General features: G+C 41.4%; 1 protein-coding gene across 1 annotated transcript in view; it reads left to right on the forward strand.

The window, feature by feature from the left end:
* SPSB4 (splA/ryanodine receptor domain and SOCS box containing 4) overlaps window positions 1-18,161 on the forward strand; it is a 91,199-nt gene that overhangs the window by 15,037 nt on the left and 58,001 nt on the right. The window contains exon 2 of the mRNA XM_068406704.1: window positions 8,489-9,343. Within this exon, the coding sequence (XP_068262805.1) occupies window positions 8,650-9,343 (694 nt within the window). The 5' untranslated portion in view covers window positions 8,489-8,649. The remainder of the gene's footprint in view (window positions 1-8,488; window positions 9,344-18,161) is intronic.

The following is an 18,161-nucleotide window of genomic DNA, read 5'->3' on the forward strand; positions in this document are numbered from 1 at the left end:
GTGTCTTGTGGCTGACTTAACTTGAAACCTTAAGACTCTTTGCCTGCAGTTACAGCTTTGAAGTGAGCGCATTCCCTTCTGGGTTCCTTGGCAAGATGTGAACTTGCAACCCAGCCTGATCTTCCATGGGGTCACTTCCAAGATGTCTGTCCTCTCCCCAGCTGCTTCTCCTGTAGGAATACAGTTATCTTTGAGCCTGCTGCTCTAGTGTCAAGTTTGGCTGATGGTGGCTAAGGGGGGAAGGGTTAGGAGGGATGCAGATGGTGTGATTGTGTAAGCCTATTTTCCTATTAAACAAAAGAATACGCTTTTGTTCAGGATCGAACTTGTTCTCGAGTATTCATCTTCTACATGTTTGTGCAAGTACAATGGCTGGGTTCCCTCCAAGCCTGTCCTCCCTCTCTCCCAGTGCAATCCTGAGCGGAGGGAATGGGCCTGAGCCCTGCGTGCGTTTGTGGCTCCCCTACAACAGATCACCTGTGGTTTGTCCGAGACAGCCTTTTTGGGCATCATGTTCTTCTGAGTCTGTTCAACTTGCCGCAGCGGGGAAAATATCTTCAGCTCCTGCCTGTTGTGTTTGGCCAGAGGCATGATATGTTTTTGTCACTGGAGTTTGGCAGCACTGTTGGAAGTATTAAAGCCATCCAGGTCAGATCAGGAACTTTGCCTCTAATGGGCTGCTTCAGCTGGAGCATCTGATGGGTTTGCTTCTGGCCTACCAATGGTGAGAGCTTCTGACGGGTATTGTTTGTATGCTGCCACTTCAATTCAACTGAGAATTAAACAAAATAAGGCTTAAAAGCAAAGGAAGATGACAAAAGTTATCTTGGCTATTCCAAGAGCATTGTAAATTTTAAGCTGTTAGTAAATGTGTTTTTGTAGACAAAAAGGTAGAGAGGTTAAGTACTTGGCTCATCCACTGCCTGCAAAACATATAGACAGGCACTGTGATTGTTGAGCCGTCTCTTGTAGAGTCTGGTAAGTCTACAGCAGCCTTGTGATTAAAAAAGAAGAGCTGCTCTTCGTCGGTGTTCCTCCTTACCCCCATCCTTGTCATGATACTGCTTCTGGAAAGCCACTCGTAGACCTAGGCTCCATCATGATTTACAAAGACTCACCAGGCTTGGAATACATTGGTACATATAATACTGTGACTGAACCTTGAGCTAAGGGGCCAAATTTTCACCAGAGCATGTTATTACAGTTTCTGCAGTTGCACTAAAGTTCTGGTGAACAATTGTGTTAAGCCAGAGGAGCTCTTGTCTGTCTGACTGTCTCTTTCTACCATCTTTGGGCCTCCCCTCAGTCTGCTCAGGGATCATCTCTGGCATGTCCCCTGGGATTTGCTGTAGGCTAGAATAAGGAATGTTGCTTTCTAGGAGTCTTTTTCTCATCTATGACTTCCTAACCTTTCTCTCATTTGAAGTCCAGCTGGCTCCACCATACGTTACAGCAAAAGAAAGGCAGTGGGAAGATATTCAGCCATCATGGTTATCGTTTAATGAATGTTCTGTTTTTGAAATTGAAGCTGTAGGGGCAAGAGTAAAATAAATTGTCTAAAAAGTGTTAGGCTGGGGAAAAGTAGTAATGAATGGAGAGAAACTGCAATATTAAAACTTAATTATTCTTTGGGCTTTAAATCTCATGTGGTCTGACACCTATTGGCGTTATTTATTTGGTGAAGCACAGTTGAGTAGAAATGTCAAATGGCAAATGATCCTGTAAAATGCAAACTAGAGCTGAAAACATAATTCTCAACTCAGTGTTAAGCCTTTTTCATGTGTTAATTTGCTCTTTTAATATAACTGACACTTGAATATTCAAAATGACTACGTCAGGCATTCAGGAAGGACAGGAAGGTATTTGCTGTAACAGAGGGGTGGCTGAAGGATGAAAGATGCATCATTTCATGCCAGAAGGGTGAGGAAGATGTAAGCAGAAGCTCATGACTGTAGTGACTTTAGACATGGGGTTCAGCTGTGCCCCTTAGGGCAGCTTGAAGTGACTGTGGAAATTCACTTCACAATTTGGGTGGCTGCTTAAATAGATGGTTCTGCCCTTCAGCTTTTTATATTTTTCTCTCCCTTCCCTTATGTCAGAGCAAGTGTTTACATGACTGACTGATGTGTCAGATCAGAGGGCTTCTCCACCTGAGAATAACGTGGCAAAATAAAATATTAGACTTTACACACTTCCGTTTTCTGAGGCAGACCCATCTGAAGACCATTTGAATGCAGGTGGCTGCAAGACAAAAGGGAAGAATGACTAGGAAGGGGTGGTAGAAGGGACATAGCAGTTTGAATGTCTGTAAACTTGTGGTAATTGTGTAATCATGTGGGTATTCCTGTTAAATACGCTGAAAATAAAGTAAATGTCTCCTTTCAGTAACTTTAGAACTGGAATGTTGCTGTTTTAAAAAGTACTTGCATAGTGGAAAAAAAAAAGTAATTTCTATTGTATTATGTTACTATATTTGTTTTTCAAATTACATTGCTGTATTCTAACTGAGAAGTCATTATGCAAAAAAACTGTTTACAGAATAGAAGTGGGGTTTTGTCATCGTTCATGTTTCTTCAGAATATTAATGTTTGCATTTAAAACCAGCTTTCAGTACCAGAGAGGCAAATTCCAGAAACACATGCAGAGAGACGGAAGGCGTAAGAACAACCCAAAACCTCAAATTGGCTCAGTTTCAACATACAGTAGATGGAAGTATTTAAAAATATACATTCCATTGTATTCATACCTACTCAAGATTCTTTCTGAATTCTTCGTCATATGACTAAACTACTTCGAACTCTGGTGGTACAGATGGTGTGGTATTTCAGATTATTCTAATTCCAAGCAGCTAAATGCACAGTCTATTTTAATAACAAGCTTATCTTGAATTTTGAAACAATTACATTTTTGTAACATTACAAAACACATTACCCTTTATGGAGGAATGTCCTTGGGATTTTCAGGATTTGCATTCCTGTCAGGAATTGAAGTCATGACTTACCGCTGCATTGTTCATCCTGCATGTTAAATGTCACTTGCTAAGTGTGCACTCAGCATAAAATTTTATCTGTAGCACAGGATAGTTCAGAGTATCCAAGCATTTTTGGCTGGTTGCGTTGTTACTGTATATTCCCAGTTTGACAAAGAAAGCCAACATTGTTCAAAATGGGCAATAAATCAACAATGTTGAATACCAGGATCTATAGTTGAATCCAAGCTGGCCAACCTTTTTAGGGTGCCAAAAATGTGCTTAATTTATTGTCACCCTCAAAGCAGTGTTGTCATGGTTATGTAGCTGTTTGCACACTGGGAACATAGTTGATAGATGCCGGGCCTCATGCCTTTACATTGTCTGGGTGGACGTAAAAGTCCTTGTTCTTGAACTTATAAACCCTTCTTCATCAGCTTGCCCAGCACAGCAGAGCTGGTGTTTTTCTTCCTACTCCTCCTGTGGAGACGATAGGACCAGGGTTAGATTCAGAGCATTCCAACACTTAGGGTGTCGGTTTATTCAGGCATCTGGGGAACAAACCATTTTGGTGCCCACGGGGAAGGGGCCTTGGTTCAGAGCCTCCTGTTGCAACTCTATTGGCGTTTAGGAGTCTTTGCTTGCTGGTGATAAAGCCGTGGTCGGCAGGGGAGGTGGCAGTGGGGTCTGGCTGCAGGAAGGAAAAAACCCAATGAGAGTCAATAGCAAAAAGAGTGGGAACCACTGTGTAGAAGTCTGAAGTGCTGGTAGGCAGAGGGATCACCTTCCCTGCTTTTTCTGAGAGACAATTTCACTGATCAGTATCGTTAGTTGGGACTTGCCTACCTCTTCACTTTTTTGGTAAGTGTCAACTTAGCAGAATTAACCTAAGCCTTAGCACGTTCTTACCGTAGTTTTGAATTGCGTTGGTGTCATTTCTCGTGTATATTTTTCAAGCTTTCTGCATGTCCAGTTCATGACAACCCCGAGGGAAAAGTAACTATGAATGCTGAAAGCTGACTTTGCAGAAAGCATGTTTCTTTTATCAGCAGTTATGTTCTACTGATGCCAACATACTGAATTGTTAAAAAATGCACCCCATTTAATTGCAGTAAAGTGATGTCCCAGCAAGCCTTTCTCTGGTAAGTATAATTTGTGTTTTTGTTGTGAATAATTTCGCTAAATGTTTTGGCAGTCTGTATGAGGACACTGCTAAGCGACGCTGACACACTTTTCCTGTTTGGAGTTGGCTTGTTCTTGTACAGTAAGTTTAATCTAATCATCATATCCTGACAAAGCGTGGCATGAATGTGAAACTGTGAGACAGAAATCATTTAGGTTACAAAAACTAGCACTCTTCTCAACAGGAGATTTCCAGTTGCTACAGGAGTGTACTAATGTGTGGTTCTTCTCTTCCCATGAAAACACTGCTTTATTTTCCGCAAAATACCTTTTATCACAGGGATAATTGATGAAATTTAGTGTTTCAGCTGTAGTCACTAAACAGGTATAATGGAGAGTTCATATATGTATTAAGCCAGATTGAAATATTTTCTTATTTCCTAACTCCTGTAGTGGTTTGAAATTATTGGAAGAGCAAAGTTTGGGAAAAAATTCAAAGCAAAACTATACGAAAATGCGTGTTCTTTTGATTTCAGAATATTTATGTGTCTCAGGAGAAGATATAGGCAAGGAAATCTAAGTTTCTCTAAGTATTATAACATTCCGAAAAGTCACAGGAGTGGAATGATGGTGCTGTGCTCTGGCAAGATTTTATTAATTAAGGAGATGGTGTGAAGGTTTTACAACCAACTATTTTGTAAATGGATTGAATAGTACATAATCTGAAAGGAATAATCTTCCATCCTTTCAGGTCGCTCCACAACTTTTACTAACCCTGTGTGGTGTAGCCATCCAGCCCTGCAGACAGGAAGCCAGTGTGGAGTACCTTTGCCAGATAAATTCGTAGTCCCTCTGCTTCCCCTCGTGAGCCTTGTGCTCGGCTTTCCCAGCAACCGCTGGTGTGTGATAATTGCGTAGCTCTGTGGGGAGCAGCTGCCTGGAGATCCTGACAGTAACGGTGTGAGTGTGATGTTTCTGAGGCTTCTGCATTGGAAGTATGATATTGCCTGTGGAAGTAGGGAGGGCGTGTTTGTCAGTGGAGATAGGCTGGGCCCTGGTGAGCTGTGCTCCTCCAGCAGCGGCTTCTGGCGGGGTGAAGGACGAGGTGATGCCTCTGTTCTTCACCTCATTGTGGGTCTCTGCCATCTGCTTTGTGTAACTGGACAGGATGTAGACAAGAAAAGGGAATAGATGATCTTGGCTTTCAGACAAGTTGCTCCCACAAGCAACCAGCAGGACCGTTGTGAGATGCCAGGAAGACTTTCTGCATGAGTTGCTCCCTGTGGAGCTGGCGTTAATGTTGCATGGGTTGTGAGCAGGAGGCATGTGTTGCAACCCCTCACTGCCTCCTCGAATAAAGCTTCCATGTCAACTACTACTAAACACCAGTGATCAGAGCTGTTAGATCACAGCCAGCACGGAGTTACACCTTTATTGCTGTACTCATACAAATGATTAAATGTTGGCTTCTTTTTTTTGCATTTACTTGGACAAGTCCACTGATACTTGAATGAGATTGGGGTGGCTATACTTGGCCTTCAAACAGAAGCTGAGAACAACTCCCAGCTACATAGAACTAGAATGTAAGAAAGTGTAATATGTTACAGTGGGTGGGAGAACGTATTTGAGCTTTTGAGCTGCACTGCTGCTTAGGAACTGATGCATCTTGAACGCATCAGTAGCTGTAAGATTTTTACGTTGTTGTTCAGACCTATGTCCATACAAAGCTACATTATATAATTAAATTACGTGGTAATGTCTGTATATGAAGAAAGGCCTAATATTGTAAGATACAATTTCAAACTGAAGTACTTACTAAGCACATCCCAGAGTAAAGGCACAGTTGTGTGCGCCTAAAGGTACTTGTAACGATGCATTTTACATCTATCTGTTAGCAGCCTATTTATGTTACAGTTTGGGACACATTAGGAAGAATGTTTGTCTGTGGCTTGCCAAGTGAGTGTTTATAATCTCTTGGTGATTTGCCAGGTAAATCTCTGTGCCAAGTTTAGTTTCTCGTGTGATCGGGAAGTGGTACAGGAGGATGCACGGAGGACTTCCCCGGCCGTCTCCCTCCCCTCAGCACCCTGACAGGAACGTGGCAATTGTCTTGTGCTTTAAAGAGGAAGTTTTCAAAGACATGTAGACCTAAATCTTAACAGAAATCACTGGGGTTCACTTTGAACATCTGACATTTTCCCTTTTCACATCCTTCTTTCAAGCTCAAAGAATCAAGCACCTTTTTTAAAGGAATTACCCAGTCCCTGAGCATTGTGTCCTCCTAGGAAAGCTTACTTACCTGATGACATTTACTCCCTATTGCTTCCCTGTGTGTATATCAGTATCAGTATTTCATTTCCCCCAGGATTATTAGTGTGGAATCAAGTACTGAACTTGCTTTGGTGGGCAGAACTTGCCATCATACCTTTGAAACAATCTATGAGTGCTTCTGCAATAGTGGAAATAGCAAGCATCAAGTTAAATGTAATTACTGTTTAAACTTTCAGATTCTTTTTACATGGTTTGGAAATAAGTAAGGGAGATCGTTCAAGCTGATTTCACGTGGGGTAATTTTCAAGTTGTGGTACTGTACCAGTGAGAAGAAGCTTCTGTAAATTGTTCTGAATCCTCCTGTAAGCGTGGTGTGAGGGGCTTGGGGGCTTATGTTTCATTTTGATTTTAAAGATTAAAATTAGGTGCAAAGAGGTGGTTTTTTTTATGCTCAGGTGCACACATACACTCGTGTGGGCCACCAGAAAATAATATCTTTATACAGTAACTTAACTGTCACATGGATTTGAAAAACAACTTCTTTTTTTTTTTGAAATAGTTTTCACATAACACAGGCGTTGTTTCATTTCTGTACTTAATTCATGCAGTAAACACTTTACATGGTATTGTCCATTGTAAATATATAAGGATTTCATTCACTTCTAAAACATGGTTGGATGGTAAATTTTACAGGTGTTGTTTTCCTAGACTTCTCTTTATGTCCTTTCATTGTGAGTGCATGTTTCTTACTTGTCTTCTTTCAGAAATGATCTTTGCAATGGGACAGTATATCTGTGGTAGAAGTTCTTTAAAAGGAAGAACATGAACTTGCAATTTACCAAGTGAAGTCTTGCAAGATGTTTTTTGCAAGACCTCTGTGCCCCTGCCTGCTGTTTGGTGCTTTATGAAAACTGGCTGTTACCTGGGCTCTTCAGACTTTTGGGAGTCTGGTGATTTTTGCTGCTTCTTGAAACACTTCATCACTGTCAGTAAATAAACAGAGTGGCTCTCCTCAGCTGTATTTGAGCATTCCCGGACTTGACACTTATTTTGCTAAAAGACAGAAGTATGTCTGCTGGTGCAGATACTTTATTTGATCCCATGTCAATCATCTAGTTGAGTTTATAGGACTTTGTCTTTGTTTTTATCGCTTTAGTACTTTTAAAGGTTCTTGGCTTCCCGTTGCGCACTATCTGAGCTCTAAAAGATGAATGAGTCTAACGTATCCGGGCAGCAAAGAGTCTGTCCTGGGTGGTTTTGGCCACTTCCAGCTACATTACCACATTTGCCTATGGAAGCACACAAAGAATACATTTCAAAATCATGTATTCCGCTTAATATGTCTTACTGTGTTTCACTACTTTGCCTAATACTGCAATATAGAAACCATGGATTAGGCTGCTGTCCAGTAGCATGAAGAAATACCTGGTTGTATTAGCTGCCCATATAGAAAAGTCTGCTGAAGAACTGAAATTGCCATTCTTCATTTGTCCTTCCATGCCTCCCCTTTCCTCATTACCTCTCATGTTTTTTTAGCTCCTTTATAAAAAAACTAAAACTTGATGAATTTTTATTTTTTCTTTTATTTAAGGACAGAGTATGTTAAAACTAAACATTTAAAATTTGCCGCTATTTGCTGTTGGCAGCATTTGTTTTAACAGCACAGAAGGTGAATCCCTGTGTCGCCAGGGCCCAGGGAAGAGAACAGCTAGAAAGAAAAGGAGATTCGGACATAGTGCGTATTTCTAGGACTATGGAACAAAAGCACAAGTGAAAGTGAAGCTACCGCTGAGCATAAAGTTTATCGCTGTTGCTGGGGAATAGCGTACGCCTTCTTCAGGACTGCTGTGAACTTGGCCAGACAAAATGGGTGGAAGGGCAGAAGGTGGGGATGTCTGCATCCCATTATGAATTGGAGGAAATGACTGTCTGCGCTCTGTGTGCTGGTGGGCTCAGTATCCTGCAGGCAGGCTGGTTAGTGCTGTAGGATACTGAACAAAAAGTGGTGAACTGACAGCTTTGGTGTTTAAAATAACTACTAGGGATGAGAAGCTGTTCTTTTAAAATATGCTGTGGGTTTTCTGTTGGCTTTCTTAAACTAACTGGAAACTTTCTGCTTTCTTTCAGGGGCATTTTTCTCTGAAAACATTGCTGCTAAAAAGGTCCAAACAGGAGAAGTAAATCCAGTCAGCTTGTCGGGTCACTGGCTCAGTGTAAAAGTGCTTTCATGAGGTAACGTTGGGCCAAAGTCAACTGTTCTTTCTCCTTTGTAAATCTGCAGTCAAGCAATGGGCCAGAAAATCTCAGGGAGCATAAAGTCTGTGGATGTGAGGGAGCCCCCTTATAGACCTGTTAAACGAGAGCTGAGAGGCCCGGATTTTTGCAAGCCAGCGCGACTGGACATGCTGTTGGATATGCCCCCTGCCAAGCTGGAGGTCCAGTATAAACATGCTTGGAACAATGAAGATCGCTCCTTAAATATATTTGTAAAGGAGGATGATAAACTGACTTTTCATAGACATCCAGTTGCCCAAAGCACGGATTGCATCCGGGGCAAAGTCGGCTACACGAGAGGCCTGCATGTCTGGCAAATCCACTGGCCCACGAGGCAAAGGGGAACTCACGCAGTGGTGGGCGTCTCCACGGCCGAAGCTCCGCTGCACTCGGTGGGATACACATCGTTGGTTGGTAGCAATAGTGAATCGTGGGGCTGGGATCTGGGACGCAACAAACTCTACCACAATTGTAAAAACCAGCCTGGGGTCACGTATCCTGTCTTTTTGGAACCGGATGAGTCTTTTGTACTCCCAGACTCCTTACTGGTGGTTTTGGATATGGATGAAGGGACACTTAGCTTCATGGTAGATGGACAGTATCTTGGAGTGGCCTTCAGGGGACTAAAAGGGAAAAAACTTTACCCCATAGTCAGTGCAGTTTGGGGGCACTGTGAAATTACAATGAGATACATCAACGGACTTGACCGTAAGTGTTACCCTATTTCTTCATTACACCGTCTTTCAGCTTTTCTCACCTAGGACTTTTTTTTTTTTGTTGTTGTGAACAGAGTGTGCTGGGCAGGAGGGGACTGCCCACTGTGAGTAGATTACATCCCATAGCTACTGCCCACGACTAATATCTATCAGTTGTGTCTTGTAAAGGTAGTATGGATTGTATTAAAATGTTTCCTTTTTGGCAAGCAGAGTGGCAAGAAATCTGTGTCCAAAGAAAGTGAACAGACAGAGGAAAAAAAAATCTTGAGAAACTCCCTGGGTATATCTAACAGTAAAACTCTTGTTTACTGGAGGATATGTTTTAAATCTGTGGTTTTCAGATAGGATTTGTGAATCCTGTAGAAGTTTCCTGTAGTAGTGGGAACTGTTACATGGTGTGCATAAACATACTTGAGTTCACGCCAGTAGGCTTTCTTTCCATAGTTGCCTTTCCAGGACCCTCGGAAGCAGCTGTGGATCCCCAAGAATCTGGGAGCTCAGGTCAAATACTGCTTTCAGCAGTTTTTCTGAAAGAGAGCTCTGTTCCTTAGTTCCTTTCAGAATGTGCTTCTCGGGGTATTTTCTTCTCCAGAAATATGGGGTTTTGGATAAGCATAAGTTATTTTTGATCTAAAGGGGTAATATCAAATTAAATTGTTACGTAGTAAGGAGCAGCATGTTGCTGCTGTGACCTTGTAGTAGCCCCCCGGAAGATGAGTTGCAGAGCTGGGTCTTGTCCAGTTCTGCTCACTGCTCAGGAAGACGCGTGCTCTGCCAGGTCCATACCCAGCACAGCGTGCGTTCAGTCGTGCCCAGTTATCTACAGTCAACTTATCGGCTGCTGTGAGTTAGGGAATGGAAGGCTGAACAGGGTACAAGTGGAACTTTGTTCTTGTTTAAGACTGTGTTATCTGAGACGTAGGAGGAACCATGAATATAAATACATAGATTTAACAAAAATAGTGACTGAACAAAATTTTTGTGGTTTTTGGACTTTGAGTGGAACTTGGTCTTGTAAAAAGAGAATAATAGCAAGTGTACAACAGCTGCCTTTAAATTAGTAATTTCTAAAGGAATTTACTTTTCAATTAGGATGGGGTGGTCTAATTTTTTTTCTGTCAAAAATTAATTCTCTGCTCATTAGCCTTACATCTGATATACAAAGTAGAAACATAATTAAATAATTTGACCCTGTTAAAGATTATCTTTTTATAAACATCTATAATAAGCACTGGGGGAAAGAATCTTTATCCACAGAAGCCTTGCAGGTTATTACAGCCAGATGCTAAATGGCAGCTTCCTGAGTGCTTTCATCCAGGGAGATATCGGAGGATCGTAAGTATTTTTCAATTACTCGGATGTCCCAGAGAGTGGTGTGCTGACAGCTTGCTGCAGAATCCTTTTTTTTCTTTTCTTTTTTTTTTTTATTTGTTTGGAGGGTGGGGGGAGGTATGTTTGCAAACTGAATATTTGTCTGCAAAAGCAGTTTTTATAATGCTGGGAGTATCTGCCAAGCTAAGCAAAGTATGGCTCAACTTGGTCCACCACGTCCACACAAGGAATTGTTCTACATTCCTTTTGTAGCCTTCACAGGGCTGCTCAAGGGAGCTCTAGAAAGATAAAAACACAGGAGGAGGATGTGAATGAGTTTGGTAGAAATTATAAAATCAAAGGAGCTAAGAAGAGAAGGATAGCTGTGGTCTGTGTGATGGCAGAGAGAAGAATTCCCATCCGGTTTCTCATGGGATAATTTTGCTGGAAGAGGCAGGATGGCTTCCTAAGCTATCCCTGAGAAAGTCAAAGTAGTAATTTTTCTTAAGTATGAACCCATGGCTAAAAGTAAACTTGTAAACTAAACTTTTATGTAGGCCTGAGTGTTAATCTCTTCATGTGAAGAGGAAGTTTAAAGCCACTTTGCCGTGGGGCAGTTTGACATCCTGGAATCGCGTCATTTGTTATCACATGTTCACTGATCCATTCCTGTCCTGTAACAAAAACAGCATTCAAGAAACCAAAGTAGCTTGTTTAGCTGGTGCTCTAAAGAAAACACCTTTTCTTCTCGGCTAAAAGCGTTTCTATCCAGCCAGCCCTTGTGTAGCAGCACCAGTTCGGTCATGGTACTCTTCATGTTCATTCTCATAGCACTTAATGTTACAGGTTTTTGTAATTGTTTATTCTTGTGAAAATTGGAGTAGATATCAAAGAACAGTGAGATGCACATGTTGCATTCATAACTTTAAATACATTTGAACATACTTCCATATGTGTGGGGTTTGTCTTTTTTTCTCATTTGCTTGCTTTTAACCTTATGAATTCTTTCCCCCCCCGAAAGTATCTCATACTGCTGATGCAGCTTTTGGTAGGTCTGGTAACAGTAACTTAGCTGTTCTTCAAACAGCCGCAGCTTTGCAATGGTGGTTTATCTGCTGTCTTAGAAAGCAAATGGAGACCACGACTGCAGGGATTTGTTGTCAATACTTGCTGTTTAAGTAGAAGACCTCTGAATACTTTAAAGGCCTGTGTATTTCAGTTGCCTGGCAAAGAGTGAACGGCTTGCTGGAGTGGAAGAGCGAAAGGACCAAATGATGGACTTGTGCAGCTGCAATGGACTTAAACATGTGTCGTAGTGGTATAGAGATGATGCAGACTTTGAAGTATGTTAATTACTGCGTAGATGGAGATTCGTAGAAGGATAAGGCTGCAAGCCAAAGATCAAGAACCTGTGTGCCCTCTGCACTCTGGATATTGTTGCTAGGGTAGTGCTGTAGTTAAAATCAATTGTAGTTCTTCCAGGTGCATCTGAGTATTCTACTTCAGAAGCTACTTTGAGCATCACGTGATGATGTGCTATGACTTCCATAAGACAGTTTTTAACTTACATTTGAGAGACTCAAAGTTGCAAATACTTGTCAGGGTTTGGGAGGGAAGGCAGGGGGGCGGGATGGAAAGTGCTTATCAGAAGCACATTGAGTTCTTCCCAGGACAAACTACTTTGATCAAGTGCTATCAGTATTTACCACACTAATGTTTGCCCAGTGCCTAAGTTTTACAGAATTTTACATCAGACTTCTGCACGTTGCCTATTGCAATAATTAAAAAACCCAAATAACACAAATGAAGAATACGTTATTTTTCAGATGCTCTTTTCACCAGGGTACGTGTATGTTTAAAAAAAGCTAGGCTATTTAAATCTGTCTGATGAGGAATCCTGAGGACTATTTATAGACTGGAACAGAGAAATAATGAAGCACTTTTGTACTAATGTATCAGTCATGATCTGCAATGTACATTTATACTTGTGTGTTTAAACAAAGCAGTGAGAGGACAACGTAGCAGTGCTGTGCTGGAAAACTTGGTCATTGAGTAGGTGAGTTGAATGCAGTGGTTTACTTTGATCCTTAAAAATACCTGACAGAATAGTCTCTGCCCTGTCCTGAATCGGTGTGGAAGAGCAAAGCAGATGGTCTGTATTCTGTATATAATAATAGGTGATCCGTAGGTACAGAATTTGATAATGCAATTCATAGGTACAAAATTTAGAATTTAATATCTTCCTACATGTGGAGAAGGCGGAAGGAGGCTGCAGAAAGATTTTCCAGCCATCCTTGTGTGACAGCATGGAGTTGGTTGACATGAAATACTGAGTGCTGGCAGGAGAGTTTGTGGGGTGTTGCTGCTCTTGGGAACTGCCCCACGTGCATACATCAGCACAGTGTGCTCTCACTAGTGCCACGAAGAAATGTCTGCAGGTGTGCGTCAGCACTGGCCACCCGGCCATCTCTAAAAGTGCCCGCTGATAGCGCTTTCAAATTTCTTCATCCTGTAATGCGTGCTCTCGCTGAAAGTTCAGTGCTGGCTGCTGCAGCTGCTGCCTTGGAGTGAAGCATCTCGTTGGGATACACTGTGGGATGTGTCCTAATTAGAGACACTGTCTCCATGTGATTGTGACAATTTTAAAGAAAGCTACAGCTTGCCAAACTCTTGCCTAAACTCTTGATTGTTGTGCATTTGCACGAAGGAAGGATAAGTCAATGTTTAAATGAGCTCTAAAAGTCTTGAAATTGCATGCAAAAGGAAAGAACTCTGATTCTGTATTACGACATGCTGAGTAGACTACAATAACTGAAGATTAAAAAATTTCACCCCCCTACCACCAATTTATGTGCTTCTGGTTATAAATCCTGAAGCTATTTTTTAGAGATGAGAAAATTTGGCAAGATTTGTGGATAATGCTGCCCAACCAACTTTTTGGTAATAATGTCTGATATCCAGCACAGCCATGTTTTACTTTTAGAATTTCTTTTACCTTTTTAAGTTCCAAAAAGAATAACTTCCTGTTTTGTGGGTTTTTTAGTTTTTTTTTGAAAATAAACTAAGACTTTTTAATATAAACAATGGTAGCCCGTTAGCTTCCTTACTGTCTTCCATTCAGAATTTAGCCATCTTGTCTTAAACTGATGTTATGTCCAAGAATTATATTTGGGACGTTGGCTGATGTTTATGCCTGAATCTCCTTCTCATAGAATTAGGAATGTTGATTTCAAAATAGTAGCTTTCAATTTGCCTTGTGTAATAGTACAACTACTTGAGACTTATTTCCTTTTGTGTGGTTTTTATGGTTCTTTTTGCTGTTCAGGTGTGAAAGAATGCTTCTTGAGCTTGGTAGCCCATTGTGGTTCCTCGTGTTAGACCTTGCACAGCCCTTACACAATTCGGAAAATAAGTCTAATTGTCAAGTTCAGGGAGCTGGAAGCATTTATTTCAGAAGAGAAGACAACTTTACTTACAAATGTGATTTATGGAAGACATTTGTGTATACCAGTTCATATTTTAACCTACGGATCCTTCTTGTTGTATTTGGTACTCATTGGCAAGGGTCCCTAGGCTCGCCCTCAGCTGTTACTGACCACTGCCCTGCAGCCCATAGCCTAACTTTTTTCAACATCTGTAACTATTTACATTCCCAGATGAAACAGAAGTATTATTCGAAGTACATGCTTCAAAATTACCTGCAATGAATGAATAGGTGGATTAAAGCAACTGTCTGGAGTCTGAGGTCCTGTTTTTACGTGCCAGCAGCCTGTTTGCTGTGCCTGCAGTGAGCTCGTGCAAAGGTGAAACCGAGGATGTTTGGAGAACGTGGGCTCGGTTCAGGGAGCCCTGTCTGCTCCTGCATCGAGGCCCCGGGGAACTGTAGTTCATGTTTCTGGATCCTGCGCTCCCTCTCCTCCCCTGGGCTGCCTGCGGGAAGGGGGATCCTGTTGGCTCCTGCCTCTGCGAGGTTTGGCTGCTGCTGCTGAGGCTGCCCGTGCACCCACAGCCCACTGGGAAGAAGCCTTGGGGGTTGTTCTGCGTTGCAGGTGTGGGTGAGGAGGGAGGAGGGGGCTCTGGGCGCACCCCCTCCATTTGCTGGTACAGCTCCAGAAGTTTGGGGATGTGGGGTCTGTTTGAACCTTTTGCTCTTAGCCTTGCAGAGGACCACAGCTTAACCTTTGGGTCACTTTCAGACCTTAGGCTGTATGTGTCTAACATTGTGAAATAAGGATGATGTTTCTAAGCTAAAATAACAAATTTGGAGCTACGGAGCTAAGAACAACTTCTTTCCCTTTTCCTACTGTTCTCAGTTTATTTTAGCTCACACTGGTCTCTCTCTAACATACCACAAATGGTAATTAGAAATACGGACTCTTCCCCTTGGAGGCCTTTTTACCATAAAGAAATCTAAACCAAAATTGCAGAATGTCAGCTGCCAGGAGAAATATATAATCTCTCATCAGACTCTTTGGGTTTTCCCCCAAATGGTTTTCAATTAAAATTTTTAAATGGATATGGTTTTTTGTTTATCTAAAACTGTTTGGTTTATAGGGTATTTATATAATACGTTACTCTGGAGGTTGCACTGGGAATAATGTACTCTGAAAATCCGCTATTGCTAAACCTTAGGAAGGATTTTCCCTACAGACATGCAATCAGAGGGTGAAGCAGTAGTAATTAAGCAGCTAATGCTGTGAAGAAGCAGTCTTTAGCTTTTGAGGTAATTTAACAGGAAACAGCATTTTCAGTTCCTACTTTAGAAATTAGGATTACTCATCGGGGGTTTTTTTGGTCATCTTCCACATGTGTCCCCCTTCCCTGGGTTAATTGCATTTCTTGTCCTTTAATCCTAACTTGTTGACACTTTCTAATTAATTTTCATCCTTTTCTCAGCAGGTTGAAACCACTACACTGTCCCTAGAATATGCCACTCAACTAATTGGCTTTTTGCCCCAGACACTTCCTGCCCGTTCCTGGTGGTCTCAGCGTTACATCTCTCTCTGAGATACTCTTCTTTTTTTCAGTCCTCCTGTTTCTTTCTTCCTTTCCCCGGATCAGTTTTTTATTCTTTTATGTTATCCCACTCTTAATAAATTCTTACCTAACTTTTTTTTTTTTTCTTGTCCCTAACTTCAGATAGGGTGGTTTCTGTTATTGATAACAGCAGAACATTAGGTGCAGTGTCACTCTTCCAGAGGAAGGACATTTCAGATTTAAGGGTGTAACTTTAGCTGTAATGGTGAATTGTCCTTGTAATGGTCTTTTTGGGTGGATGTTGAATATTTATATTTTTTTCATTTGTATAAATGAATGGTCATCATGCAGAGAATCATCTGATTACCTCAGGCTGGTAGCAAATAGTTGCTTATGAAAGTATGTAGAAAGACCTTCTCAAGCTCCTAAGCTTGTAGGATTAGCCTTGTCTTGTTTTATACAACTTTGACCTATTAAGACCTCCAGCGATAGAGACTCTTCAGGCAATGTAAGGCACTCATTAGCTTTACAGATAACAAGGTGTTTATTTTCCCCTTACAATCTAATCTGGCTTGTTTATTTAGCAGGGAACCCAGTTATCATTGCCCTAAAACATAAGAAGGTGCTGGCATACTTTTAAGTTCAGTAGCTCCTAAGGCTAAGAACAGCCATCAGTAGTCCACAGCTGTGTTATGGTTTATTTGCATCCTGACATACCTGTGCTTTTTCTTCCTGCTCTGGTTCATAAAGGTGCCAGGGCAACTGCCAAATCTGACAGTTCTAAGGAAAAAAACCGCTTATTAGTGTGTTCTGATTGTGTTTCCACTGACTTCCCATGTATCCTGTTTTTAAGAAATAAGAACCTTGAAGAGCGATGACTACACCTCTGTTCTCAAAATAGAAGTGAATGTTGTAATCTAGTTATGCTTTGAATATCGTATTTATTACTCTAGAATAGCAATTAGAGATTTGATAGCCTTGCTTAATCTTTTTATGAATTTGCTTGAGCTACGATGTTGGAATTGCTCAGCAATGTGAACTAATTATCACAGGTTTGTATTAGAGGTGGAAATTTGGAAAGGGTATTTATTTTTGGATTTGCTCTATCTGTATTGCTGTTGAGCATTGTACAGCGTAAATTCAAGCTTCAGTGCAAATAACGATGCTTCTGCAGTACGTTATCCAGTGATACGTTTACTTTATTGCCAAAAATGTGTGAGCTTTGTCCATTTTGGCTATGACTTCATGCAAGTTTTTTCATAAGTTATATCTCCCCGTAAGATACTATATTTATCTCTAGCCATGGAAGTTTCTTCCCTTCTCTAATCACAAGCTCTTTCTGCAGATGGCCTCTTTTTCTTCCCTTAAAGATGGTGTAGCTTCTCTATTAGGAGAGGGAGATAGCAACCTAATTTCTACTTTGGTGTCAGAGCAAATTCCACTTTAAAAAGATAAACACGAGAAGACCCTGATCTTCCTGGAGTATATTGTGGTCAGTGGCAATTTATATACCAGTCTTCAGATTATAGCAAAACCCATATTTTTATGATAAATCTCCAGGCAATCTGCCTGAAAATGAGCACATCCAGAAATGCTGCTGCGTTCTGCAGGTGGTTCCACTGAAAGTAGTGATGGTGCTGTCTGCCTCCCTGTGTAAACGAGAGGAAAGCTGCCCCAGCAGTAACACTGGGTTAAAATAATGCTGAGGCTGTGAAGTCAAACACTCAGAAGCTGGCAAGTGGCAGAACGGGATTTGCTTTTTGCAGCTGTAATTCTGAACTCAGCGGCCTTCAACTACACTGTGTCTGGCTTTCTCCCAGACATTTGTTTCACTCTGGTAAAAGGTAGTAAGTTCTGCTGCAAGTCATCCTTTTGTGTTCCTTTTCTGCAAGCGTTTTTTCTTTGAATCTTTTCTCCCCCGTCCTCTGTGTCTGTGAGCTGGTTTATTTCGTAGTTTCCCCAGAACAGCCAGCAGGGAAATCTGACGGAGCATGACAGTCCCTGTGTTCTCAGGTTCAGTTTTGTGTTGCCCTTTGAAGATAACAAATAAAAAGTCCTGCTAGTGAGGACAGGACTGGATCAAAGATCCCGCTCATCTTGTTTGATTCGTGCAGATACAGAGAATTTAAATAACTTTAGTCTTTCACTTTAAACTGTTTTGGGGTGGGACTGATGATCAGGTCTGTCTTCAGGCCTGTTATCAAACCTGACTTTTGCTGAAAAATCTCCAACACTAGAAGTGTGAGATGGGGCATTTCAGTCTTCAGCACTAAAACTCAGGGTTGAGGCAGAGGAGATGTTGTTTGAAGTTATTGACACAACTGAACTTCACATACAAGAACTATGAGGATTCTTTCAGTTGTTTAAAAATTATTTTCAACTGTTAGTTGGTGGTGAAATACAGAAGAAAAAATGATGACACTCCCAAGAGGATTTCTGTTGGTAATTTGAAACAAACTGAGCATTTCGTATAGCCCCCTGTGCACTGGCTGGGATTCTGCAGGACTGGTTTGGAGTTGCAC

Source organism: Nyctibius grandis, chromosome 8, assembly GCF_013368605.1.
Source record: "Nyctibius grandis isolate bNycGra1 chromosome 8, bNycGra1.pri, whole genome shotgun sequence".
NCBI classification, from domain to species: domain Eukaryota; kingdom Metazoa; phylum Chordata; class Aves; order Nyctibiiformes; family Nyctibiidae; genus Nyctibius; species Nyctibius grandis.